Source organism: Bombus flavifrons, chromosome 8 (genome assembly GCF_040668555.2).
Source record: "Bombus flavifrons isolate JBK064 chromosome 8, iyBomFlav1_principal, whole genome shotgun sequence".
NCBI lineage: Eukaryota > Metazoa > Arthropoda > Insecta > Hymenoptera > Apidae > Bombus > Bombus flavifrons.
The window spans coordinates 10,901,624-10,927,595 of record NC_138449.1 but is presented as its reverse complement, the minus strand read 5'-3'; the positions used below and the strand labels follow the sequence as shown (position 1 = coordinate 10,927,595).

Genomic DNA, 25,972 nt, shown 5'->3' with positions numbered 1-25,972 from the left:
TTCCTTTCAAGCCGCACATCCACGCGAATTTTGAGAATTGGACTGTGAGGCTCGGTGGACACGTTTTCGAGACGCTACGTTGCAAGAATATTCCAAATTTAAATTAATTCTGTTGACTCGTCACATTGAAACCCTTTAAATCGTTGGGACGCGGGGCAGAGGAGGAACATAAAGAGGCTGGCTAAAAGCTTCTCCGCGTAAACGGAGAAAGCAAAGAGAGGGAAGGAAGGAGAAGAAGAAAAATGGACGGAGGGGTTAGAGTGGACGAAAGTATCTCCATCGCGAGTACAAAGGCTCTTTCAGGATAAAATGCCATGATTAAAAACTCTCTCCTCGTAGACTGGAACGTGAGTTTGTACACATGTGCGCTCGTGGCATTGTCATCGCCGTTTCCGGTGCTCGCGGGCTGTTCGGCTCGCTTTCATCGTCCCGACTCTCCGTTTTTCTCTCCAAATAGAAGCCAGCCACCGTACGGATGGGCAGAGACGCGGCGAAACGGCGTACAAAGACAAGAGTCCAGGGAGGAAAGAAAAGAGATAGGTGGTGACAGCTAGATCGGTCCTCAAAGCGGCGTTTTGAAGGAGTAAAACGACCTGAAGTGGCGCGCGCTACTAGAGAACAAATTGCCCCGAGGGAAACACTTCCATAGAATTATTTATTGTTACCAGTTTGAGCTCGGTCAGGAGTTTACTCCGGCCGGACGACGAGTATCTCTAAAGTAACAAATAAGCTTCGAGCTTACTTATTAAGTTGGATAATCGTAGGCATTTTGGCTGCTCGTGTAAAGATCGAAAGGAGAAAGCGAGTTGAAAGTGGAAAATAAGTGGCATGGGAATTTAAACGGAGAATAAGCGGGTTCCTCTTTCTATCCAAACTTTCCAACAGATTCCGCGATTAAATTAAAAGAAGGTTAGAAGCGCGAGCATTTCTCGCCTCTAACAGGTTCGATCGCCTTACGAGAGCACGCCGTTTAACGAAGCGATATCCAGACGCTCGGAGTTCGATGGAGAAGCTCGTTGGCGAAATCAGAAATGGAGCAGGGAGATTCGCGACGTTGGCCGTTAAAAACCTATTAGATAGGAACGTTTCGCGTTCCTTGGGATTATTAAAGCGGTACCGGGAGAACGGGATCGGAGACGAGGGAAGTAAAGGAGCCGCGGAGAAACGTCGACGACGCGTTGTTTTAATTAAGCGGCAGCGCAGAAAAAAAAAGTGGAACATCTTTTCGAGGCAACGTGTTCCGTCTCGCGACACACAGATATCCATTCGACCGCGTTACAATTACGCCACCTTACGTACGGATTTAATTATTCTGCGCGAGCAACCGGAGCCAGGCCGCGCATTCGTTCCAATTAATTACTGCTGGTCGTTTACTGGAGATCCTCGTCATCGACTAAAAGTGGCGCGATCCAAATGGCGCAAGAGGAAAATGAAATGGCCAGGTCCTTTGTCGTTCAGCCAAGTTCCCTGTTTCTCTATGAGCTTCCACTTCCTGTTCCGTCACACCTCGCGTACCAGACGATCCTTTTTCGTTGCTGCAACTCTGGCCGTTGCGGTTTAAACGATGCCACGATCGTTGATTCGTGCAAGGATGACAAGTACCGGGGTTGTTGCTCGAAAATGGTGGAAAATACTTTCTCGATTTCGAGAAACAGGTATCGATACCCGATATTTTACTTGACAATCCTTTTGTCTTTCTCCTCTGTGTTTAATTTTTATACTCAAGATGTCTTTATTTTTGATAAAAATAGATTCAGAGATTATTCTTTTAATACTGAAAGAATGGTAAGTTAAAGTTTGTCCAAGATTGTAGACTCTAGGTGGCGACCTCGAGTTCTCCGGCTCTTCGAGGTTGGAACTTGGCGGAAGCAAGCAAGTTCCATCGATCCAGCAGACTGAAAAGAAGGGGACGCAAGGAGGCAGGAAGCCAGGATCTGTTTAAATACTCGAATAAAAGGCTCTATCGACTGTCGAAACAATAAATAAGCTGACTCGCAAAGCTCCACGTCTTTTTCATTGCTCCTTTCACCCAATCCTTTTACCTTCGCAATTTATTTCACAACGGGGAAAACGATTCCTCGCAGGTAGCAGGGCTCGTGTCTACGTATTAATAGTCCGTTTATTTGTCCTTAAATTCTGCGATCACACACAACGAGTAAAACTGTTCTGCGAAGATGTAATCACGATCGAACGTTCACGCGAACAGCACTGCCTTTTCGTTTGTGATAGTCGAAACGATTGCATGTCGAAGCTCTGTAAAGCTGTCGTATTTTTATCAATTTTCAATCGTTCCACTTTACGAAAACAACGTTCCTGCATAAAAGTATTCTTTCAACGATCTTGAAATTTTTTTACACTTTTTATCGCTCGTCTACTTTGTGTGCAGGTAATCAATGTTCGTAGAATTATTTTATTATTTGAAAGGCTAAAGTGCGGCGAGATACCGAGCAAAAGCGAGGCTGTGCGCGAGAACGTTTCGCGGGAAATATCATCGAGTGTATCTATCGTAGCAAAACTCGAGCAGACAAGAACAAGTAACCGAAGAGACCGGCTAAATTGAACGATCAATCGCGGTGAGCGAACGGGTCTTAAGAGATTGTTCAACGTGATACAGATGCGATCCGCGTCGAAGATGAACGCCGCTCCCGTGGATCGCCCAAACGGGTGAGTACGTGATCGCTCGATTCGATATGCACTCTTTGGAGGAACCTTAATGCGACTTAATTGTTAAGATGCTCTTACGATTAATGAACCGTTGACGGCGCGTGTTCTCTATATTATATAAAAGACACTGAAAATTCTTCTAGCGGACTATCTCGTCGTAGAAAAACCGTCCGGCTCGTTCGATTCTTGTTAATTGTTCGATGCGTTCCGTTCAACGACCAAAGCTAAATTTCTCGGTATCCGGCAGAAACCCAAGTTTCCTCGACGATTTATCCAAGTAACGAACCGTATAATATCATCATTTCGTTCGTCTATGGAGTTTCATTTGGTTAAATCGAAATGATTAACAAAGATCGAACGAAAGACATTGTTGGAGACCGTCGACGATCCAGCGATCTTCGTTTCCGTGTTCGTCCTTCTGCGAGAGACGGGCAGACCTCCTACAGGAAGGTGCTCCAGTAGACGACGTTCAGGATGAGGAATGAGAACGGGAAGAAGAATCTGGACACCTTGTCGATGTAGATGGCTGTTGCCCGACCCTGGCAGCAGGTGTCGTATTGCACGGTTGCAGGTCTCACGGGACTTCTGCTTCTCTCCGATTCGTTCCTCATGGGTGTCTGTTGAAGAAAAGCGCGTTGAGTGAGATCTTGAAATATTTCACGCGGTGTTTTCGAGCTTCTGGTAAAATAAATCTTCACTAAACGTAAAAAAACAAGCAATATCATCGAAACGATTCAGGAATAGATGGAATTTAACGTTTCTTCGAAGAGAAGCCTCGCGTTCTTAATTTCTCTTATATCAGTCGGTGCAAGAATATAAACGAAGTGTAACATTTGTTGTATAAATAAAGAGCGATCGTTTTCGCTCAGGGAAAATGCAAACGGTTGGAAATAAATTAGCAGTCATATAATCATCGAGATCCTTAGCCGAAAATGAGAATGCAACGTTGATTCTTACATTCTCGTGCGGCTGATTCATTCGCACATGTAATAAATTATTAAGCGAACCGTAAAAGCACGCGCTGCGGATTTCTACGGAATCACCGGACTGTGTCTAACGGCCAGGCTCGAATGAAATTTATATTAATCTCGAGTTACTCGGGTTCGTTGGGTCCATGTCTTATTCAAGGCACGCGAGACAATCTTTCTCTCGACCCTCGTGCACGCGGCCCTACAGAAACGGGAAATTTCGCCGCTTTTGACGTAAAACGTAACTTTCTTCCCCTCGAGTCTCGGGTCCCTCGTTATTTTCCCATTTAGAGGAATTTGTAATCGTTGCACGGTTAAACTCTGCAAATTCTAAATTCTGAACTTCAAGTTTCAAATCTCGAACATGCCGTCAAGCGAGACCGTTTTAAAAAGGCAGCAGAGTTTTATAATTCGTCCGCGGGTCTGAATTTCGAAGGTCTATCGGTGATACTGGCGATTGAAAAACTCGGAAGTGAAAGACTCCCGGGGATCCATCTCGTTGGGACGAAGTTTCAGCGAAGTTCTTGGCCGAGCCAGTTTCGAAACTTCCTACTTTGCTTACCCGGGGCGAACTAATTTCGCCTCGAGATAATGTTTGTTCCCGTGCTTGGCAAATGGAAAACGCATCTTTTCGCGATCGCACCGGCCGCCATATTCACGCGATTCTCCTCTTTTATATGCTTTCACTACGCGTTTCCTCTTGCAGCGCTATTTAAACGAGTCTTTACGGTTTAACCTGTCTCGGACGAGGAACCGGGCGAGAATTATTTTCGATGGAAGAGAATCCAAGGGAAGTAAATATATTCGCAAGCCAAGAGGACTCTTCGTTATTCTCTGAAATTTATACTCGCCATCTTCTTCATTTTAACGGCGTAAAAATTGCTCCGCTGAAGTAACGAGTAGCAAGATAATTAGGTCACAGTTTTTCGATAAACTCGCCGCAACTCGACGCGATAATAATTTAAATCCATTCCCTTTAAACGGTCCTCTTCAACCTCTTTCCAGCATTCCGTACTAAAACCGTGTTTCCTCCGGTCGCCACTCGGCAAACTATAATTGACGTTTAATTTTGCGAAACGGAATACAATGTGAAACAGATACGGTTTGCTTTGTGCGAAACGAAGGGACGACGAGTCGCCTGTTGGCCTCTGGAAACTCGATTTCATTGCTGCAACGTTCAAAGACAGAAATCGACGCGTACTCGCTTCACAGGCCGCGCAAACTACGTGTTTGCGTTTCAGCCGACGTGGTCACGCTTTTCGAGGATACACGCGCGGAGATGTAAAGAATTTAAAGGCGGTCCATGCTAAATTCACGCTACGCCGCTGTCGTTAATTAAAACTCGCTTACATATTAATCTCAAACGATCCCGTGGCTGGTATCAACAAATTAATAATTAGGCACGTGGCGAGAACGTTTGCCAAATTCCGAAAGTTCGTCCGGTTATTTTATTTTCTTATTTTGTCGCTCGATCCTTTCATCCCTCTTTTTCCTTTGCCGTATCTTGTTCGATTAATTGCGAGGAAATTTTCCGATATCTCGCGAGATACGAATATCGTGCAAACTTAACAATGTTTCCGTTAATCTCTGTTTCCTCCCCATCTTCGTCTTCTTTTATTTCAATTGAACAAGTTTTTGCGAGCAAGTTACTAGACTCGTGTGCAACTAGCGCGTTAATTAAAGTCGCGGCACTTTCGAGCCGCTGAAGTTGAAATTCTAAGTGTGTCAGGTGTTATCAAAGTGTCAGACGTATACCGGGTGTTCGTGCGTTTCTTTGAACCGTATTCGCTACCTTTCTATCTTTTCGTTTTTCTCTCGTAGCACGCATTAAACGGTTGAGCCTGAAGACCGACCAACAAAGAGCAGAAAAGCACCAGAAAGGAACGTGTTTCCTCTGGCTTCACCTCTTTCATTTTCTGTAATTCTGTTTCTCCAGTTTTCTCGTTAAACGTATTGTTTTCACTGGCAGACGGAGCTTGGCCGCGGTCGCATCGATCTTTAGCATCCGCGCAACTATTTATCGTCACCTACGCCGCGCGTCGTTTGTAAACGCTCAACCTTACTAATTGTAAGTTCGAGGTGCAAAGAAATTTAGTTGAAACGAGAACGCGCCGCCGCAACTGTTCCATGAATTACGCTCGCCTGTGAAAACGGGCCAGCCTTTCTACTCCTATTTCCGCCGGTTTTCCGCGAATTTTCGCCCGCTTCTCACGCGGCCCGTGGCGTCGCGATTTCCCATTTCCTCGTTCGGCTCTGGTAATTACTGGCAGCACGAATTTATAACGCTCTGAATAAAAAGTGTCGATATTTTTACGCGTATTTCCGCGCAACTTTTAAACTTCGAACGTTACTGCTTCTTAGCTTCGAATATCGCGACTCGCGTTTCCTTATTACTTCCATTCGAATTTCCATTCGAGATTTTAGATTCGAAATGAAGCTGTGCTTCTTCACGGTTCTACTTTTTTAAAAAATACCCACAAAAATCGTGGCACGCTCGTCAAAGTCTTCGCTACATCGTACAATTAGTTTCTGAATCGAACGATTGGAAAGTTCGTCGAGAGAAGATAAAAAGAATTTCGCCTACGAAGAGTTACGTCGGTGAAAGCTGGCCGCTGAGTGAAACACAGATTCGTACTTTGAATTCGTCGATGGCCTCTCTTAGATCCTCGTCCGAGTAGCCCTTCATGGCCTTGGTGGCTACCGGTCCCATGTAGTTATTAACCACAGCAAACTCCATGAGCGACAGGAACACGAACACGCTGCACGAGGACATCCACACGTCGATGGCCTTCACGTAGGAGACCGGTGGCAGTGATTGCTGGGACTGCGTGTTCTGAGTCGCTGTAAATTACACACACGAAACGTTTCTCTGTCTGTCCGTGATAAAATTACATCGCAGTTTGCCATTTGTTTCGCAATTATACCGTCCCTCGCCTTCTATCTACTCTATCAAGTAATTCTGTATGAATGCAGTTACGTACGACGATGAAGTTATCGTAAGATTCGAATAGGAGTGCAACCAGCGAAGCAAGCTACGACCGTTCTCTCTAAACGTGTTCGTTTAACCCTTTTGAAAACACATCTTCCATCCCTTTCAACCGGCTCGTACAGTTCACAACCTACCAAACGTAGACGACGCAGACTACTTCAGAAACCCGAACATAAAACGCACAGTTCGTATCGTCAACTTGAAGCCCACGATTCTAAAGACATCTTGTTACCCCGGACGTGGTGTTCGAAAACGCGTTCCACGTCCCTTTCCCCGCAGCCCACGTGCCCTGTGTCGTTTCAGCTCGAACGCGTACACACCGTGTCGTTTGAAACGTCGCGAGCTTCAAAAGCTTCAAAGCCGGATTTAAAGCCGCGGTTCGTTATCTGCGCGTGTATCCGTAACTAAGAAACGCGGATGAAAAAGCAGGATAGAAGGGACGCGACGATAAATACGAAGAACGAGAAGGAGAAAAGTCGATCTTAATGCGGTTTGTGAGGTTTTATCGGTCTATGGGGGTGAAAAATGGTGGCGAAGAAGGTGATGGGATCGGTCGATCCGCGTGCGGAAAGCAGTCGCAGGCGCGACGACCTTACCGAGGGTCAGCAGTGACGTCACTCCCAGAGTGACCCGGGCGGGAATCGCCTCGGGTTTGATCCAGAACGCGATCCAGGACATGACGACGATCAACGCGGACGGTATGTAAGTGTGGAACAGGTGATAGCCCAATCGACGGCGCAGATTGAACACGATCTGGATGCACGTGAAGTTACCGGTCGAGTACTCGATCGTGCAGTCGGTTGTGTAGTTGTTCGAGATGTCCAGCTGAGGAAGCTCGATCTCGGGGTTCACCACCAGCGGGTCGGTCATGTTCCAGATGAACACTAGGTCCTGGGTGGTGTGCGACACTGAAAGCACACGGTACTTGCAGCGGAATGCGGTACGTCTGATTTTAAGGAAGCGCATTGAGTTTTCGTGTCAACGAGCAGAAGGTTGTTTTACTGGCACGTGTTATAATCCCTCCAGGGAGTTCACTGTGTATGGAAAGTTAACATGTGGATAACGTTAATATATACCATAGAGGCAAAGTAACGCTTCTAAAGACGAAATTGGGTGTCTCGCGTCGTCAAGAAAGGAATTACGTTCTCAAGAGATTAAGAAGGTTCTCAGGTTGCAGAGGATTAATTCTTAACTAAGGTAACCACGGTTTGTTCAAATATGGAGCGGTGTGATATTAGAGGGACGAACGCACTCCTATTTGTCTGATAGTATAGACAAGATTAATGAATCGGAGTTTCATTAATTGATACGAGCTACATTCGACAGGATTGTGGGAAATCGCAATATATTTTGACAGGGACTAATCTAGTCGGATGCTTCCTCGAGAAATGTAAACGGTACGTACGACTTTCGATCATCATTGAGCAAATTTGAGTGTCGTGAGGATAGGACTCGAACTTCATCGCGCAAGAGAGGACGAGAGTCAATCTGTAGAAAAGAGAAGATATAGTTTTATAGAGGATAATCGGCGGACGATGATTTCGCTCGATCTTACTTCGACATGTAAAGCAGCGTCTTGTCATGGTACAGCCAAAGATAGTGATTCGGTATGGACATCTCGTGGAAGGTGACTTTCTTCGCGTTTTTGAAGAAGCAATCGGGCCTCCAGATATTGTGCAGCCAGTCTACGTCCAATATTCTGTACTCCTCCGACATGTTCTCCGGAAGTCGTAGTCTAGAGTCTCGCCAGCTTTGCGCCAAAAATATATCCGCAACGTACGTCTAAAAGCAAAATCCCATATTTATTCCTTCGGATACTACGCTGCAAGTTAAGTATTTTTAAAATAATTCGTTCTCAACGACTTTCCAACTGAGAATTTTTCATTCTATATCGATCTTAATTCGATAATTTTAATACGATCGTCGTTTTATCCTTATTTCGGTCGTTTCTATTCAATGATCCTCGAAAAAAGAGGACTGAAGAAGAAGGTTGGCGAGAATTTAAACGCTAAATAAAACACGAGCATCCACACGCTCCGTGGCCCAATTTGCATACGTTTTAGCGACGATGCAGGAGAAAAAGGGCGCGCAACCGCGGCGTTTCGAAAGGTGCGGAACGTCGCAGCCAGGCTGTCTCTTCAACCCGCACCGAGTCACCCCATTTACACGGTTTTCGCTTCTGTCCGAGGCGCGTGATACCGTACGCGAGCAGGCTTCCCCGACGTTGGTTAGGTCTTAATTAAACGTGAGTACCGTCGGCCTCTCTCGTCTGCGAAATTACCATCGATTCCTCGTTTATGGAGTCGAGGCTGAGCACCGTCACGTGAAAGTAGACGATTGTAGGTTGGCCTAGGAACTTCGGCGCCCTGTGTTTGTCGTACTGCTTCGGATTCAACGGCAGGATGTCCCTGAGCGACAAAGAGGCCTCCTTCCTACCGTACTCCTCGAGGTCCGACTCCCTGGAAGAGAATAGAGAAGCGAGGAGAAACGAGACTGGCAAAGGAAACCGGTGGAACTCTGTCGTTCGTCGCGAGATCATTTTGTTTTTATCGTATTCTCGATACAAATTTGCAGCTCGCCAATGATTCCATCTGCTATTCCATTTCGTTTAATATTTCCCGTGTTTAATTTTACTCCCTTGGATTCCTTTGTCCTTGACCTTGCCGTTGCATCTTTTTCTCTTTCTATCTCAAGCTATCAGGTTATCTTATCTTTCGTTTAACCTTATTACCTTATCTTTTGCCTTTGATCGTTAACGGAGCTCCGTATTGATTTCGATACCGCTACTTGATCACAGGGGAATAACTCAATGGAGAATTTAAACTGAAACTCATGATCTTGTCAAGAAAAAAAAAAAAAAAGAAAAAGAAAGAAGAAATGAACAAATCTTACCATCTACTTGTACATTTATAGAATATGCTAATCGTGGCTATCTGTATTTTTTCGCGTTCGAACTTCCCTTCTGAATTGCCTCGGACAGCACGTATTAGCTGTTTGTTTATGTATAGAATATGGTAATCGAGAAGAAAACGTAGCAACGCGAGTTTCAGTGTCTCTCAACATCTTCTCTCCCGTTCTTCCTAGATATCTTCCTTTCTCTCCAATGTCATCCTACAATTTATAATCTCGAAACGATACACTTAACTTACGAATGGAAAGTTGAAAAGAGATTTTCACTGTTTCGACGCTCGAACCCATCGTCCCTTTCAGTTTCATCGATAATCGAGTTACGAATCTATCCTCTCGCAGCGGTATAACGATTCTCTATGAAAATAATAAAAGAATAAAATTGCAAGCGTCTTAGGCACACCGTTATAATGCCGAGCTCTTCGGCGATAACGCCGCTGCATAAATTCACGGAGCGCGATAGAAATCTTCTTGATGAAGGAAGATTGGTTGGAAATCCGAGAACGCCTCGTTAGCTCTCGATTTACGATACTCGACGGCAATTTCGATGAATTATTTCGTCATATTTTTCCAGCGCGAAAATATCGATGAAACGTCGATGGATCGAGCAGATCGAGGGCAAAGGAAGTCCACGAACGGTACGCGAACGGGACTCTAAAATATTGCCGAGATTCCGATGAAACAGCAATATCGCAGAAGCCATAATAGGTCTTCGTGCTTGGCACACCTTTAGGTCCGGCCGAGATATGTTCGTGTGTTCCTTATATGCGGACATTTTAATATGCTAGTCTAGGAGCTCCGGATCCGGTTTCCCCGAGAATTTCCACTTTCGTTCGTGCAATTTACCCGCCCCCTTTTTCGTGATTTACATGGAGCTCGGTTTCGACGACCGTGTCGTTCGATCTTAACCGAATTGCCAAGGAATACGACGCTGCCTTCTTGCGCTTCGACGACCCGATCTTTGATTTATCACTCGTCGTTGTCTGCAAGCAGCGGAATTAACTTGCAATGGGTCGAGTTTTATAGGTTCTATAAATTGTCTTTTGATCGCGTAACTCATCATCTCGAATCAGCGCTACGACGGTTACTTAATCAGCCTCTTTCATCGTTCGTAATTTACTTCCTAAAGGTGTCTTAACTCTGCTGCGTTCTTTGTCTCGCTGCCGCGTCAGCCGTAATTTCTCGTCTAAATTCTAAATTTCTCAAATTCGTGGAAAAGACAGAAGAATCGTCGTCGACGTTCGTAATTCCTCGTTTCAATTTCGCGCTGAAGCTTTCATGTAAATCTTCGATTTTCCGCTTATTGAAATTCGAGAGTTACGGTGGGATCGAACATCTCTGTAAAGTGGACCATTCTCGCGTGGACTTACGAGTCTCGGATAATCGAGAGAAAATTTGACATCGGGTGTATCGGTGGCGATTATCGAGTTGATAAACCGCGATAAATGTCGGTCCGCGGATCGACGTCCGTTTATCCGGGCGCGCGACTCGAGCGGTCTGGTGTCAAACGAGCCGTGGCGCCTTATAGCGCCGTGAAACCTGCCAAGCCGATAATCTACGACAAGACTTTCAGGAATTTCCTTGCAATTTCTTTCGGAGCGACGTCGATCGCGGAACTGCAGATCACCTGGATCACCAGAGAGGCTCTTCCGTTTCACCCACGTCTACCGATCAACGGCTTTTCTGTTTGTCGAGCAAACATTCGCCGAATAGATGTTCGCGAAGATCGCAGCAGAACTCGCGACAAAAAGTGTTCGCGAAAGCTGTTCGTTGGAAGGGAGCGCGCGTTCGTAAAATTGGTTAAACGATTGGAAAGGGGAAAAAGCGTATGGAACGATGAGATATAAGATAGCGTAGTGTGCAGAGACATAGAAAAAGAGAAAGGGGGAGAGAAATTGTTTGATGATGTCGATCATTTGATGCGTTACCTTGCGATCTTCGGAAAAAACCGGTACCCGCGTTTTCTCGCCGAAAGTCGAAACGTACTCGACGATAGGCTATCGACTTTAATATGCCAGCCTTCGACCTCCGTGGAAAGTACCGGTTCGCATATTTCCTCGCTGAAACTCGACACAGTGGCGGGTGATGCTGGGCCACCTTCTATCGTCGCTGTGTTTCGCAACGAGAACGAATTTACCGAGGAATCTTGCAATTCTTCTTTCACGCTTCTTTTTTCTTTTGCCATCGTTACGTTAAAATTTCTTTCGAACAAAAACGAGAATCATCGTCGAACTTAACGAGAATCGCGAATTTCCTTACGTTTCACGACGGTACGTTCGTTCTTTTTGCATGTAGGCCACGATATCGTCCTCGAGATCGCGTTTATTCAGCGATCGAAAGAGAGCGTGCGTGAAAGAGAGATACAAGCACAACAGGAAAACAGAAGGTTCGAGAGATTTCCATCGATCGAACGAGTGGAAAGATCAATTGCACGAGAAATCTGTCCGCCTTCGATCCAACGCTAATCTCGAGCGTTCTGGTCCGATCGCGGCTTCTATAGCTTCCAAGTATGTTCGTCTACTCACGGAAAATGTAGGGCCGCCATGTCAAAGAGCGTGTACAGGTAGCAGCATAGGATCACCAGAAAGTGTCTCGTCATTCCTGAAACAAAGATACTTGCGAAAGGATGTGAATGAAGCAGGAACATCTGCGTTCGTTTGAAAAGAATAGATGGTCGTAAAAGTGGCGATCAATGCCGGAAGAATGTAATTTCGAGGGGAAAAATTCGACAAAGCGGAACGAACGGCTAACAGAAATGGGAAATTTTTAGTGATACCAAGTCCCATGATTCGACGAAGAAACCCTCGCGCCACGGGGTTCTATCGATGCCGCACAGGCGAATTTAGGTCGAGCTTTCAGGCTCGTTTCCCGACGTTGTTTAAACTTCGTCGTTCTCCTTTCGCGATGCTTCGCTATTAAGACGTTATTTCTAACTCTCTGGTCGACAAATCAAGAAAAATCAAGAAAATTGTATTCCTTTACGATCGAGCGCCAAGTACGATCTCTTTTAACATTATCAATATCGAGCGAGAAATCACAGACGAGAGTTTATCGCATCGAATATCCGACGAGATACGAACGAAACACCGTTCGGGAAGCATCGAATCACGAGGAAATTTCCCTTTGCGATACGTTTGCCATCGACCGACGAGGAATTTGAATATGCTCTGGTTACCATCCGGTGAAGTTGGCTCGCGGCGCAATCGAAATGGAGATGCCGAGTAAAGAATTGCTAGTTCCGGTCTGTGTCCTGGAAAACGTTAAAAGATCGAACGATCGACGAACGACACGAACTCACCGATCAGCTGTACATTCTACCGTGCCGATCCTCTTTAATCGAGCAGCTGGCGCACTCCGAATCCCTTCCTGACCACTCCAGAATTCCTTATCACGGTAGCACAGCCAGTTTATCAACCCACCAGCCACATCCGCCGGAAATTCCCTCCAATATCCATCAAAGTCGATAAGCTAAACGCGCGTCGATCTGCGACGAACACTTGGATCCGCGAAGGATCATCGGAGGTTTGGATCGACGAAACCGATCGACCGATTCCAAACCTCGCGCGCGCGCGTGCGTGTGTGTGTGTGTGTCTCTCTCTCTGTCTTTCTGTATACTCGTGTTTGTTATAGTTGGTTCCTCTTTCTCCGTTCGACAAGCGGCTACGATGAAGAGGCTCGAAGGAAACAGTCGGTACACCGACAGGCCGAATGGGACGAGAAATATCACACTTGCACTAGCCGTGCAATTTCACCGGTGGCAGTTTCGGTGCACGATTCGTCGAGGAAACCCCAGCAAGGATCGGGGACAAGGCGCGACTCTTATCGGCGAAGGGTTGATTCGCCACTCGGCCACTGGCCACTGGCGGGGCTTGCTGGTTCTGTAAACCACCCTGTCGGTCGCTGCCTCTAAGCCAATTTGCCTATCGACTAACTGATTAAGCCCTACTCTCTTTCATCGTGGTAGACGTGGACGCTCTACTGGACCTACCTACCCTGTTCCACACTATGTGCCTCTCTACGTGTTGGTAGGCGCGCACGTTCGTGCAGGGCCAGCCTCGTGTGCGTTCTGTCGAGAGTCTGTGCGAACGTGTTCCAGCACCAGATACGATTATACGCTAGAGCCACGATGCGGCTGATCCAGCCGCGTTTTCGTTCTATTAGAATTCGCCCTTTTTTTCCAGAGCCGTTGGACTTTTCAGATCTCCACTTCCCGTTTCGTTATTCGCAACCAGTAATTACGTAACGAGCGTAATACAGCGTCGTGTTGTGGCGGCTGGTAGCAATCGAAGCAACGTGAACTCGGAGGTTTTCCGTCTATTTTTTTTTTTTTCTTAAGGAAATTTAATCGTCGGGTCGACCAGTTCGATCCTCGCGATGTCAACCGTTTTTTGAAAATTTAGGATAGTTCGTGGTAACGGAATTCGCGTTAGATTTTAACTCAGCGGGCACTCTCCATGTTAGGTAAGCAAATCGATGGTGCCATAAATGATGGAACGTGCTGATCAATGTATTCACCATTATGCCGGACGGTCCACCGCAAATGGAACGTCCGAGCTGCGCTCTAAAGGCACACAGAGATTCTATTTAAAGGCAGATGTTTAACAAGCTATTCAACATCCACGTTTCCCGTGTTGCTAATGGCAAAGAGAATAATCGGCTGCTCTATTTCAGGCGAACCGTGCTACATGGTAACAGTCGTTGAGTTCGCCACAGGCTCGCCTCCTTTGAGATTGTTGCAAGACGCAGTCGAATCTGCCGGCGAATCGACTCCAGCAAACTCTCCGAGTCTCTTGACCCTGCGCGAGCTAATAAAATCTGCGCCGTATCTCCACGCTTCGCGAACTTTCCATCAACTTTCGTAGGATACGCAAGACGTGTTTCCACCTTTCGTTTCGTGTGACTGGATCACCTGGCGCGCGTCAAACTTCGCTCGAAATTTCCATAAAGCGCGTGTATGCTTGGTTAATCCTAAATTCGAGCGATTGTCTCGGATAGAAGCATATCGTGCGTTCTATAGGCTTTCCAGAGGCTCCAGAAAGAAATAATTCTCGAGCTACCGGTTCCATCCTTCCGTACAATCGATGACAGGTAACTCGATGCAGATTCGATCTCGTTTATTATTAATTAATTTAATTGCCATGTATCGCGATGCTTTATTTTTCAATAGACGAATAAATGGAAAGTCGAATTACCCGTGGCCTTATCCTGTCTCCGTCACCGTAATAACTGGTTCATTTATTCACACACCCAGTGAAACGCGCGTGTGTGCACACATGCACGTTATTGGATATAAATATCCGTACGTGGCCAGTTATGGCACACACGCGACTGTATCGAGTGTACATGCGAGTATCGATACCCTTCTGGTCTAATGAGATTCACCGAAGGCGCAAGTACGAACGAACAGGGTTTTCCGAGCGGATCCGATCGATCGACTCGAGAAACAGGATCCGGCGATTCTTCGATTATTCCCGATTAATTACAGCTCTCTGTATCAAATTGATCCGGGTTAATCATCGAAGGTAAGTTGAAGGAGCGTTCAAAGACCGGATGGAAGAGTTTCTCGACGAGGATCGAGATCGAGTAGTATTTACTGTAGGTGAAAGGGAATCGCGGAAAGGAACATAGATCAGACTGTAATTGCTCGTGAACAACGCGCGTAACGAGGATAATTCTTTGTCTCTGTTTGAATTGTTCGACTCGTGCGGCGCGATCGATCGCCAAAAATAGTCGATAATCAAAATCTGAGTCGCTCGATTCTAACGTCGAATCCAATCTGTATTTTTAACTCGTCATCGAGGCGAGTTCGACGTCGTTGTCTGATCGCGCGTATTCACCACGGCTTTGTTTCGCTTTCGTCTGCTCTATTTGCCGCGGAGCGCTTCCGCGCCCCTTTCAGAGTAATTATAATGTACACTGGCGCGAAACCAGCGTGAAAAATACCGATCTATTTTGATAGAGAGGACTTTCTCTCGAGCGAAGAATCTGGACCGCGCCATTTACGCGGTGCAAACATCCTGATTAATCGTCCCTCCGATCGCTTCTTAGCCATCGATCTTGAAAGTCAGCAGTTTCCTTCCAAGAAACGCTACCAGTCGACTCGTTATCGTTTTTGAGTGCCGTCTCAAATTTATTTTCAACTAGGCGTCGCGTATTCGTGGTTGCTGAATGTACAAAAAAAAAAAAAAAAAAAAAAGAAAAAATGCATTACCCGGTAAGTAAGGGTGACGACAGGGTGGAAGAAAACCGCGGGTAGACGCGCTCTAACCCGCTAGAATCCAATTATTCGACGAGCGAGTGTTTTGACAGTTCGCGCGGTTAAACGAGTGCAGGGTGGCAGCAGCCGATATTCGCAGGTTGAAATATACCTTTAAATCCTCTCTCCGCTCGGCGAGCAGCCGAGGGGTAAGTGGGGTTAAGCTGGCCTAGTCGTGAGGTCGCGTCAAATACAATCGTAAGAGGGATGTTACCGGGTTATACATGTACTGGGCGTTTTATAAATTCTACAGCGCTTCAAACGAAATAAGTGAACGATCTGTCGTCGTAGCACTGGCTGGTGAAAGCATCGTGGAAAACACACGTGGGGACCATCTTTCGTGCGAATGGATCTCGAATGCCGATCGTCTTCGAAAAACATCCTTGTTCTTTGACTTCCATGAATTCGAACGAATCGGGAGCCGCAGCTCGCGAATAAATTTCTTTTACGACGTCCGAATGGCGAACCTTGAACCGCGAGGAATTCGAAGAACGAAAAACGGAAGCTCCTCTTGAAAGAAAAAAAAAAAAAAAAAAAAAAAGAAACAAGAAAAAATCGTTGGATCGACTGATCGTGCTTTTCTGCGGTATTTTTAACGAAGGAATCCTTAGGTGTGGCACGGTTACAGATTTCATTCAGGCGTCCTACGGACCGATTCGCGTTTGCGTTTGCATTTGACCTATATGCGTTTGCGGTCTACGTTCGTGCACGCGTGGACGCACGTCCAAATTGGACGATCGATCCGTGGCCGATGTGGATATCGATATCACAGCCTGGCCTGAACGTTTAATTTCACCGTGTCACTGTTTTCGCTGGAGTGTTTTGCCAAGGCACGATCGAGGCTAATGCGGACAGACCGCCGTGTGTGTGCTCTGCAAACAGCTCGACGATTTAATTAGTGGCCGCGACAAACTTTCGCGAGTAAGACGCGTTCATTAACTACCGACCGGTTGCTCGATCTATAGATTGCACAGTTTAGTTGATTCCACGAAGATCGCATAGAGCTGAGACCGACAGAAATAAATTTCGTTCTTCTTCGAATAGCATCGAACTTACTTTCATTTCTTACTTGATACTAATTTACTTTGGTTTCTTATACTACGTTCAGATTCTCGTCTTTCTTGGTACTTTACCTATCGCTCGCGGTTAAACTCGTATACGCATACCCGACCGATTCATTCGTTTGCGGACGCGTCGCCAGTTCTGGCAAAAACCAATTAATAGGCTGCCGGTCGATGAGCATTGCCATCGAAAAGCCTATTAATAGGCTTCTGGTAAGTGAAGTGCTAATTTTCGCGAAGATCAAGTTTGTAGCGTACAGTGGCTCGCGAAGGTATAGTTACATTTTTATAGTTTTACGATGTTCTACAAAGTTGTATAAACGTTTTATCGATACGTTACGAGTCGCGCAACAAATTTTGAAATTTCTGTAGCGTTAAGCTCGACCATCGTATAAAAATGGCAAGCGATCGAATAGTCTCGTGGTGCAGTGTAAGCGTCCAGTTCGACGATTTTCGAGAACTCGAAGGTAATAATAAAATACGTAGAAAGTTAGCCAGTACTTCGGTTAATATATAAACAGGACGCTCGTGCGAAATGGTTTTCGGGAAGAATGAGAAACTCGAGCAGCGCTTTTATAATTTCAGAGGCCCTGGAGGACCCGTTCGTATTTATTTACCAACGCCTCGGCAACTCGTTAGTCGTCCGTATAATAATATTATAACAAGTACTCGCGCTCTTGTTCGCATCGTCCACACGCACGCTCACGCACCCTCCACTTCAATATTCTCTCTTTTATTTTTCATCTATCGTACACCATCGCCACCCGCACCGGTGTATCGTAATTTCGTTAATATTCGTTCCCCTAGTCGTCGCCACGTCGCTATTCTCCATATTTATTTATTTATTTTTTTAATCGATGGCTTTGCCCACATTTTTCTAAGCGGCTTGTTCGTTCCTCGAGCGGTCGTCGTTCGCGAACTCGCTGGAAGCTATCGAGGCACCACCGATATTGGCGAGATTCGACGACGATGGCCGCTCGAGGATCTCCGTCGATCTTTTAGGTGATTTAGGTACGCGTACCTTCGTGTATATGCATATGTATATTATGTATATTCATATGTATATATATATATGTATATATGTATGTATACTTATGTATAGGTATATACAATCAACGTTACATCGCGGTATCGCACTAGAGGGTTAGTTGAGAGAGGGTGTTGTTTCTGAAATTTAAGGGGTGTCCTTTCTCCTTCCATTCTTCCGTGTTTCTCGTGAAATCAGAATTTTGAAGTTTCATTACGATGGCGGGTTGCATCGATCGAAAGGAGTTCGTCCGTTTCGTCTTTGTCGCGATTATTCGCAATTATCGTTGTCCATTAGAGTACATAGTAGCTAGAATTACGGTGCGTATTTGCCGGCAATTCTCCATCGCCCATTGTTGCGTTTGCTATATACAAGCAGGAATTAACTCGAGGACACCCCTCGGTTGAGACGCAGAACGATTGATATTCTTTTTGTCCCTTTAAGATTCGATGTTCGCTTTCAGAGGTGATTCGGTGAATTAAAACAAACTACACGAAGGTGTCCTTTCTTTCGGTACCGTCATCTAGTAGACGACGTAGCCAGATTGGAATATCAATCGCTTTAGGGGTTTTTCTTATTAGACTATTAATTTTTCTCCCGGCGTGTTGCTGGATCGAAGCAAAAAGCGGCCATACACAGGGTTTCCGGGCACGCGCGCGCGCGCGCTCATACACATGGACATACTCGACAGTCTCGTGAACACGGTTACGTTCCTCGCGAACGTTTCGAGTATCTACGGGGAGTCGGAATACGTCCCCTTAGTTTTATTATCCTCCCACTTTTCTGTTTGCCTGTTCCGCGTGCGAACCGAGAGAGATCTACTGAAAGCGACGTCCCACTTTTGCGTTTTCTAAAGTGACCTCCTGAAAGGCGTCTCGCAAGCATCCCAGTTCGTTAAATATTCACGCGGCGGAAAAAGTGGCGCCGTCACGCCTCACCGTTGACGTAACTCGCTGATCTCGCGATCCACGAAATTTTCTTCATAGCCGTATCGAATAATACGCCGAACGTTCGATCGGATCGATCGTATCGACGAATTTTCTACCCTGGATTTCGATATTATAATTTTTTCCAACGACTTTTGATTCGTGAAAGGAGAAATGAATTTCCTTAGGGGGCAGACCATACGCGGGCGGCACGTCTTTTTCCACCGATTCGTGTAAGCAAGTATGCGCTTGACTGGACGTCGCCCGCTTACGAGGCGCGAGGTCCTCTTAAACTTGGCGGTCGTACGAAGATTTACGTGTGTCGTTTAGGAAGGATGAAGCATCTTGAATGGTGCGCTACTTAAGTTTACATTACGTAACCATACGTTTTATATTACACGCGTGGCCGGGGTCAGAGTGCGTTTCAAGTAATAAAATATATGTATATATATATTATATATATGTATATTATGTATATGTATTTACGCACACGGGTATATGTATAATTGCGCGCGTTTAGTAGGTGTTAAGTGTGTAGTCGGAGAGGTTGAGCTTTCGTTCTGATTTACCGACGGAAAGGTCCGGGGAATTACCGTCTTCCATAGGAGGCTTACGTGAATTGACACCATTGCTTCACGCGAAAATTAAACGATCATCAAACAATCTTTGGATGAGAAACAATCGAGATATACCGATTACAAGGAACGTAAGATTATCAGGAATGATACGTCTGCGCTCAGAGAATCGAACGAACAAATCGCTAAGAGGGTCGTAATGTATCCTCCATCAGTACGACAACTGGTGGACGGTAAAGAAGTGTCTAAAAATTGACATAGCCTGGTGTCGGTACCACGAACTTTGTCACGGTACCAAGAATGAGGTAGTTCTCCACGAAACTAGTTACTAAAGCAGGATAGATACTGGGCGACGATACGTTTCTCGCTGTCGGTAAAACAGAAACGCTTTCAGTGATCTTACTTACTATCTAAGGAATCGAATACGAGAGAACCATGCGGTATAACCCACGTGGAAAATCGATTTCTGACCCCTGCCACATTTGTAGCGTCCTCGCCTCGCGGTGATACACTCGCGATTAGTTTTTATATGTAGCGATTGGCGTCGATATGCCGGTGCAGTGCTGCCATGTTCAGGTATTTCCTCCACGCAGAGCTTTTCCCCTAGATGTATCTAGGGAGGCGTCCGAGTGAGCTCGCTCGGTAAAGTAGCAAACTCGTCGGCGAACATTCGAGCCGAATTTCATTCGATCGGACGAAAAGAGAAAAAGATCAACAAAATAGTGTCTTTCATCGGCAAAAAAGTCTCGGATCGCTTCTCTGACGCGGAGAAATCCCTGGAGCAATGGCAACGGAGCGCGATCGGGCTACTTTGAGTGTTTTCCGTGTCTGCACGTTCGAAAAAAGCATCGAAAAAACTGAAGCTACGTGAAACCAGAGTAAAACCACTTATTGGCTAGCCACTTCTAAGAGGCCTTGATATGTTCGATTGGAATCAACGTGTCTTTGCACGGATTGTTTTTCGTCAACCTCGGTATTACGAGGCGACGCGGTACGAGTTTTTGAAACGACGCTCGATCAATCTCGCGTTGCGTTTTCTTTTTGGCTTGGCGTTCGTTCTGTAAATTATTGCCATCGCTTCTCGAAGTGTTTCTTGAAACTTTAAAACAACGGTGTCGCTTTTGTAATCGATTTCGCATGAGTCTTCGTACTTTTCTTTGAGTAAACGAAAAAAAAAAAAAAAAAGAAAAAAAGAAGAAAGGATGAACGTTTGTACAAAGCGTCGACAGAACGAGTAACCTTTATATGCGGATGTTTGAACGTCGAGTCTCGACAGTAAATCATGCCAAGTAGAATCAGGCAGTCATACGAAGACCCACGAGCGTAACTTATTGGAAGAAACAACTTATTCCTCGCCCTTTTACCCCAGCGTTTAAACACCCGGCACACGAACTCGTTATTTTCACCTCCGTTCATTTTCGTCGTACATCATTTCGATTATCGCGATAGGATTCTATCCTTATTCGTTTCTACGAAGCACGGAAGTGTGCGTAACGACAAAAGTAAAATATCGAAAGCAAATAACGAACAAGATACACAGTTAGGCCACACGAACTCCTAGTTCTAACGAACATGCGCGAGACCATAATTTATGTACAGTTGTACCAAACGTAAATCGCATAGAAACTCGGGGACGATCGCAAACGTGTGCGTGTTTGGTGCAGTTTCGACTCTCGTGCTACGGTAGAATCAACATAAATTTGTGCATCCGTTTCATTACGTCTAAGAACATTGGAATCTTTCGTTATCGACGCGACAGGTACTTTACAAGCAGGCGTCCATCGTCGACAAAGTCTTCCGTGCTTCGTGAAAGAGAATGCATATACACACTCACTCACACACACACATACACACACACATACACGCGTACGTATACGCTCGATTCTCTGTTCTTTCAGTTTTTCCAAACTGTTCGAATCTGTTTTATGGAATCGATCGTTCTACGTTCTTATAGGAGAGACAGTTCTTTTCTCTTGTTTGTTCGTTCTGTCGCGATAAAACGTATCAGCTGTACGTTGGCCCGACAGGGCTGAGATTTTCAACGCGAATTAACATATATACGCGTTACATTTATAATACGGTTTCTCCTACGTGCGTGTTATGTATAACGTGACATTTATACATTTCGCCTCGGCTATATAACCCGTCAACCCCAACCCACCCCCTGTTTTTGAGCGACGTGCCCGTGGATCGTAAACTTTATACATTATTGCTTTGCCGATAGCCACGTCACGTACATTCGATCCGGTTCACGTTCGTCCGTTTTCGTCGAAATTCTATCTACTAATTGCATCGACGCGTTTCGCCAACTGTTTCGTGACTTTTCTTTTAATTTTCGGAAAGATTCACACGTCCAGCAGGAACGCGAATGAACGTTGATAGACAAAATTCGAAATAAATCGACGTACGTTCGTTAAGTTTAACCCGGCTGTCTTTCTCGGTTCTATATGACCTCGAAATGGATGTTTCATTTCGATAGATATCATTAAAATATACATAGCTTTTGAATATTTCATTTTACTTCAATCCAATGTATATTCGTACCTTTTATGTATATCACGCCTTTTATAAATGAAATAGTCCGAAGAAAACAGATATCTGGGAATAGATACGGACGCGAAGAAGAAGCGACGAGGACAGCGGGGTTAAAAATATTTCTAAATCAATTTTGTTAATAGTATTGGTATTAGTATTAACTCGTATTTAAAAAGCAAAAAAAAAAAAAAAAGAAAATACCAGAAGTTTCAAACTAAAAGAAAAATATTCTGTGCGGTTTAAAACTACATAGGTATTTTGCTAGAACAAAGAGACGTCCTTTGTCTGGAACGAACACGAACCGGAATCTCCTTCGAACTCGTTCACGCTGCTTTTTACACGGTCTGGAGCGCGAACGCACGCACAATTAATTCTGCTAAATTGACGAATCTCTTGCATTCTCGGGTCGCCGTTTCTTTTCATCCTCGCTCCTAACACTCGTCGGCATCCCCTTCCGCTTCCCGCGTTTTATCCGTGATCGTGACTAACGTGCAGCACGTAGCTATTCGCGGAATACGTCAGACGCGAGGTACGCTCGTCTCGCTTAAACCCTCCTTTTTTCCCGGCACGAGACGCGGTTTCTGGTTTGCCACGCGAGAACTAAAGACCTCTTTTCCGGCCGTGATAATTTTCGTCTTCGAATTAACCTTTGCTTTCTCTCGTTTCGAAAGGAAATTAAATACATCACGTTGAAGGAGAACATTTTTCAGAGGCGACAGTTTACCGACGCAATCGTCTTTCTATCGATCGAAAGGAAATCCTGCGACAAATATTGGAATCTCGCTCATGTTTCGCGCGAGTACAATCGGAAATGTCAAAAATCGCCATTCGAGCGAAAGTTGGCCAGCGCCGAGATTATAATCGAGTCGACGAGCGGAACGAGGAATTTTACCGCTGAATAATTTCGGGTCGTGTATTTCCGCGTCGTTTGTAAACGTCACGCGTCCGGGAAGCTGTTTAGAAGTTTCCCCGGTTTGCCGCTTCTTTCTCTTCTCTCCGCTGACAAATCGACCGTTTTAAAGCGGCTGTCTCTCGCGCACGTACTCGCACATCTATGCAGATACCGTTCGCAAAACGGCCAAATTATCGCAAACTCGCAACGCTACATATAATACTCGACTCGCATCAGCTTTATCGTGTCACGACCTAAAACATAATTAAACAGGCCGGATTTGGCCTTTCTCGACTGTCTCGTAAAACGAGCTACGGATCATCGCTATCTATGTTCAACATACAACGGGTTACTGAAAAAAAGAAAAAAGAAAAAAGTGAAATTCTAGATAGCGATTATTATTATTATATCATGGTGATAATAAATCGATTCTCGCGAGAGATAGCCGTCGTTCGTTTTCGATAATAATTCCAGCCATACGTTCGTACGTCCGCGTTGGTTTCTCCCTTCCTTTCCTTCGCTTCTATTACATCGTTTTGTTACAATTCTATTTAACAATCTACAAATTATCTACACACTCGAGCCTCTTGCGATATGCCTGAAAACGCCCGTTAGATTTAGCTCTGAACAACGTTAATAAACACCTAATGGTCCGATACAGGAGGAGCGTTCGCGTTTTCTGCTAGCTTATTTTAATTACACGGTAAATTAGCGCTCGTCATTTACAGACTCTACGATGCTTCCTTTATACACGCGTCGTCGTTGCACGCGATCGAGGACCTAGCGTTTTATCCCGTCAATTCGGAAAACCGAATTAAAATAAGAGTTCTTTCTCGAGAGAAGATATTCGACAAATTTGCTTCGTATTCAAACGCGACGTTAACCAGAACGACTTGGAAAAATTTGCTACTACGACGCCGCGCGCAGGGTTATGCTAATGGAAAAAATGTAAAAAGCTGGGATGGAACCGCGAGCCGGCGTCGAAAGTCAGAGAGAAATCGGGCAAAACTATCTCCGATACGTTTCTACTTCGAACTGGGCCACGTTTATCGAGGCGACTCTTTCGGACGCAGTTACAGCTTGCAGCACGGGGGAAAATGTCGCGCGCGATTCTAATGACCGAGATCGGTTCGGGATCTGGCTTGCAATATCGTCGCTGATCCAGCAGCGAGAGAGTAAGGGGGCCATGTGTTTCGATCCACGCCCATTCTCTGCACATGGGATCCCCTTTATTATTGACCACGTAGCGAGTGGGCTGTGTCGTTGGCGTCGAGCGATGCTGTACTCCGTGTAGCAATAAAAATCTTGGCTTTGCGCCGCGTGCGTCTCGCCAGAGATCATCGAACCTACTTTCGAGAAACGACGTTGCGACGAAACCGACGGATTGCTGTTCGGAGTAAACGATTTCGATCGGCGGTCAAGGGGAAAAGAGATAGAGGCAGAGGTTGCGAAGTAGCCAGGAAATTCAGCAAGATAAACGAATGAAAAATTAAATGGAAGGTCGGTCGGGAGGAAAATAACCATGAAAAGGAAAGAAAGAATGGAAATGGAAAGCTAAATTGCGAATGAGAATGACGGAACACGATCCTCGATCGCGGCATCGATCCATAATTCTCTACTCGTTTGATCCACGAGGCACGAAGATTAGAGCCCCGTTTGATAAACTGCGACTTCGACGTTCGTTGATGATCCAACAGCCACGAAGGCTGTCGCGCGTGATTCTCGCTGGCTTTTTGCAGACGTTCGTGCAGCTTTTTCTAGGCGTTCGAGAAATTTCAGTAGTCTCGATAGGAAATGGGTGTGGGTCGTTGGTGTCACGAGGCGACCAGGCACGTCGACGTCGATCGAAACAGGCTGAGCAGTAGGAGGATCGCGACCAACAGGAAGCTCGACGACCTCGACAAACCTCCGACCTCGTTGCTGTACGGCAACTTGACCTCGACCTCGGCCATCTTGAAGATCGACAGTAGCGGGTGTGTATGGACCTCGTGATGTTTGTTGTTGATCTTGTCGCTGAGATCCTGCAGCATCGAGGCGCATTCCTCCTGCGAAACGTCGAGAATTTATTAGCAAGATTATTATTCGTGCAGCTATTGCGAAAGAGGGATGAAAGCTCGGCTGAGTCTCGAATTAGTATACGACTATATTAAAGCAAGAAGATGGAAAACTAGCTTTAATTTACCTACTCCCGAAGGTATACTGATATTCCTATGTAAGGGACAGATTAAATATTGAAATTCGGTCGAGCTACAGAATTAAAAGTAGATACGTGTACGTTCTAATACGTCTAGGCGGCTGTCGATAATCGATCAATCTGGATTGTACAAATACGTGGAAAAGTATACGGTGACAGAATTTACATCGATGTAATTATAATTTATGGCCGTTGTAATAATTTAACATAAATTACTTAAATTACGAGCGACGCGCTGAACGACTCAGTTATCGTAATGATTTAATTAAGCAGAATGATAACACATCGGGTTGGGAAAGCAGGATTTCTCTTGTAATCAGAAATTAAATCACGCCGCGTAATATCACTGGGGCCTGAAAATTTTGCCGTCTTTTGTCCCGCTCCGTTCCTATTGTACTGGCGCAGGCCAACGTCGTTCGCTGCGCGGCTATTTCAGATAACAAGTGCTAATTTTTCCGTCGTTGCGCTTAAGCCGCGCCACGGCCTCCGCCAGGGAAATTATGCTAAATTAACAATAACAAGATCCCTTTGTCCGCGGCCTCGCGAACCGCTCCCTCGCGCTTATAAAACACCGGGCTCGCACTTTATTACCTCGAACAAACTAGTTTTCCAACCTTGCTGTCGCCATTCTCATCCGCGTTAACGATCCTCCGCGCTTCTTTCCTCCGACTGTCGTTGACATTTCCGAGGAACGAAGAATTTTGCATGGACAAGTATCGAAAAGTGTTTCGGTTACCACTGAGAAGCTTCACGTACGAGCGAGTCTGATAAACGTGCGTGACAGAGGCGCGAAGTTTCTCGTAAACTAATCGACGACGTATTACGCTTTCCAAAAGTTAAATTTAGAAGTTCGTAAAGTCGTACATTAAGCGAAAGAGCCCTCCTCGCCACTCGAGTTCTTATTGTCCGTCAGCTCTATTCCCTCGCTGGTAATCAAAATTATTCCTGACCTAATTTACTCCCCGGTATAAACATCCC

The 25,972-nt window shown here is 45.5% G+C and overlaps 3 protein-coding genes across 6 annotated transcripts in view; 1 reads left to right on the top strand and 2 right to left on the bottom strand.

The window, feature by feature from the left end:
• Positions 1-14,654, top strand: part of Shal (potassium voltage-gated channel protein Shal) — a 116,835-nt gene extending 102,181 nt beyond the window's left edge. The window contains exon 5 of the mRNA XM_069118599.1: positions 13,159-14,654. Coding sequence (XP_068974700.1) covers positions 13,159-13,197 — 39 coding nt within the window. The 3' untranslated portion in view covers positions 13,198-14,654. The remainder of the gene's footprint in view (positions 1-13,158) is intronic.
• On the bottom strand, positions 764-13,180 carry HisCl1 (Histamine-gated chloride channel subunit 1). 4 transcript variants are annotated; one of them, XM_069118611.1, is made up of 9 exons: positions 12,827-13,180; positions 12,054-12,129; positions 11,457-11,588; positions 8,903-9,080; positions 8,177-8,403; positions 8,027-8,109; positions 7,218-7,529; positions 6,268-6,473; positions 764-3,281 (listed from the first exon to the last, which is right to left on the bottom strand). In XM_069118611.1, exons 2-9 carry the CDS (start codon positions 12,125-12,127, stop codon positions 3,105-3,107), a joined length of 1,389 nt encoding a protein of 462 aa, XP_068974712.1. In that variant the 5' UTR covers positions 12,128-12,129; positions 12,827-13,180; the 3' UTR covers positions 764-3,104. The 4 variants fall into 4 exon arrangements, with proteins under 4 accessions (XP_068974712.1, XP_068974714.1, XP_068974711.1 ...); XM_069118613.1 differs by lacking the exon at positions 11,457-11,588; XM_069118610.1 differs by lacking the exon at positions 12,827-13,180 and having other exon boundaries at positions 12,054-12,242.
• Positions 14,655-17,678: 3,024 nt separating the features above from the next.
• Positions 17,679-25,972, bottom strand: part of Gfrl (Glial cell line-derived neurotrophic family receptor-like) — a 220,476-nt gene continuing 212,182 nt past the window's right edge. Inside the window, exon 17 of the mRNA XM_069118701.1 lies at positions 17,679-24,845. Coding sequence (XP_068974802.1) covers positions 24,615-24,845 — 231 coding nt within the window. The 3' untranslated portion in view covers positions 17,679-24,614. The remainder of the gene's footprint in view (positions 24,846-25,972) is intronic.

What these genes read in the sequence shown, in the direction of transcription:
- HisCl1 (XM_069118610.1), bottom strand. Translation starts at nt 12,175, where the DNA reads ATGTTCCTGCTTCATTCACATCCTTTCGCAAGTATCTTTGTTTCAGGA. An exon ending in ATGGCGGCCCTACATTTTCC is followed by an intron (nt 11,589 to 12,053) that starts GTGAGTAGACGA and finishes GTCGAGTTTCAG; the next exon opens with CGAGGAAATATGCGAACCGG. An exon ending in AGGCCATCGACGAATTCAAA is followed by an intron (nt 3,282 to 6,267) that starts GTACGAATCTGT and finishes TTTCTTCAACAG; the next exon opens with ACACCCATGAGGAACGAATC.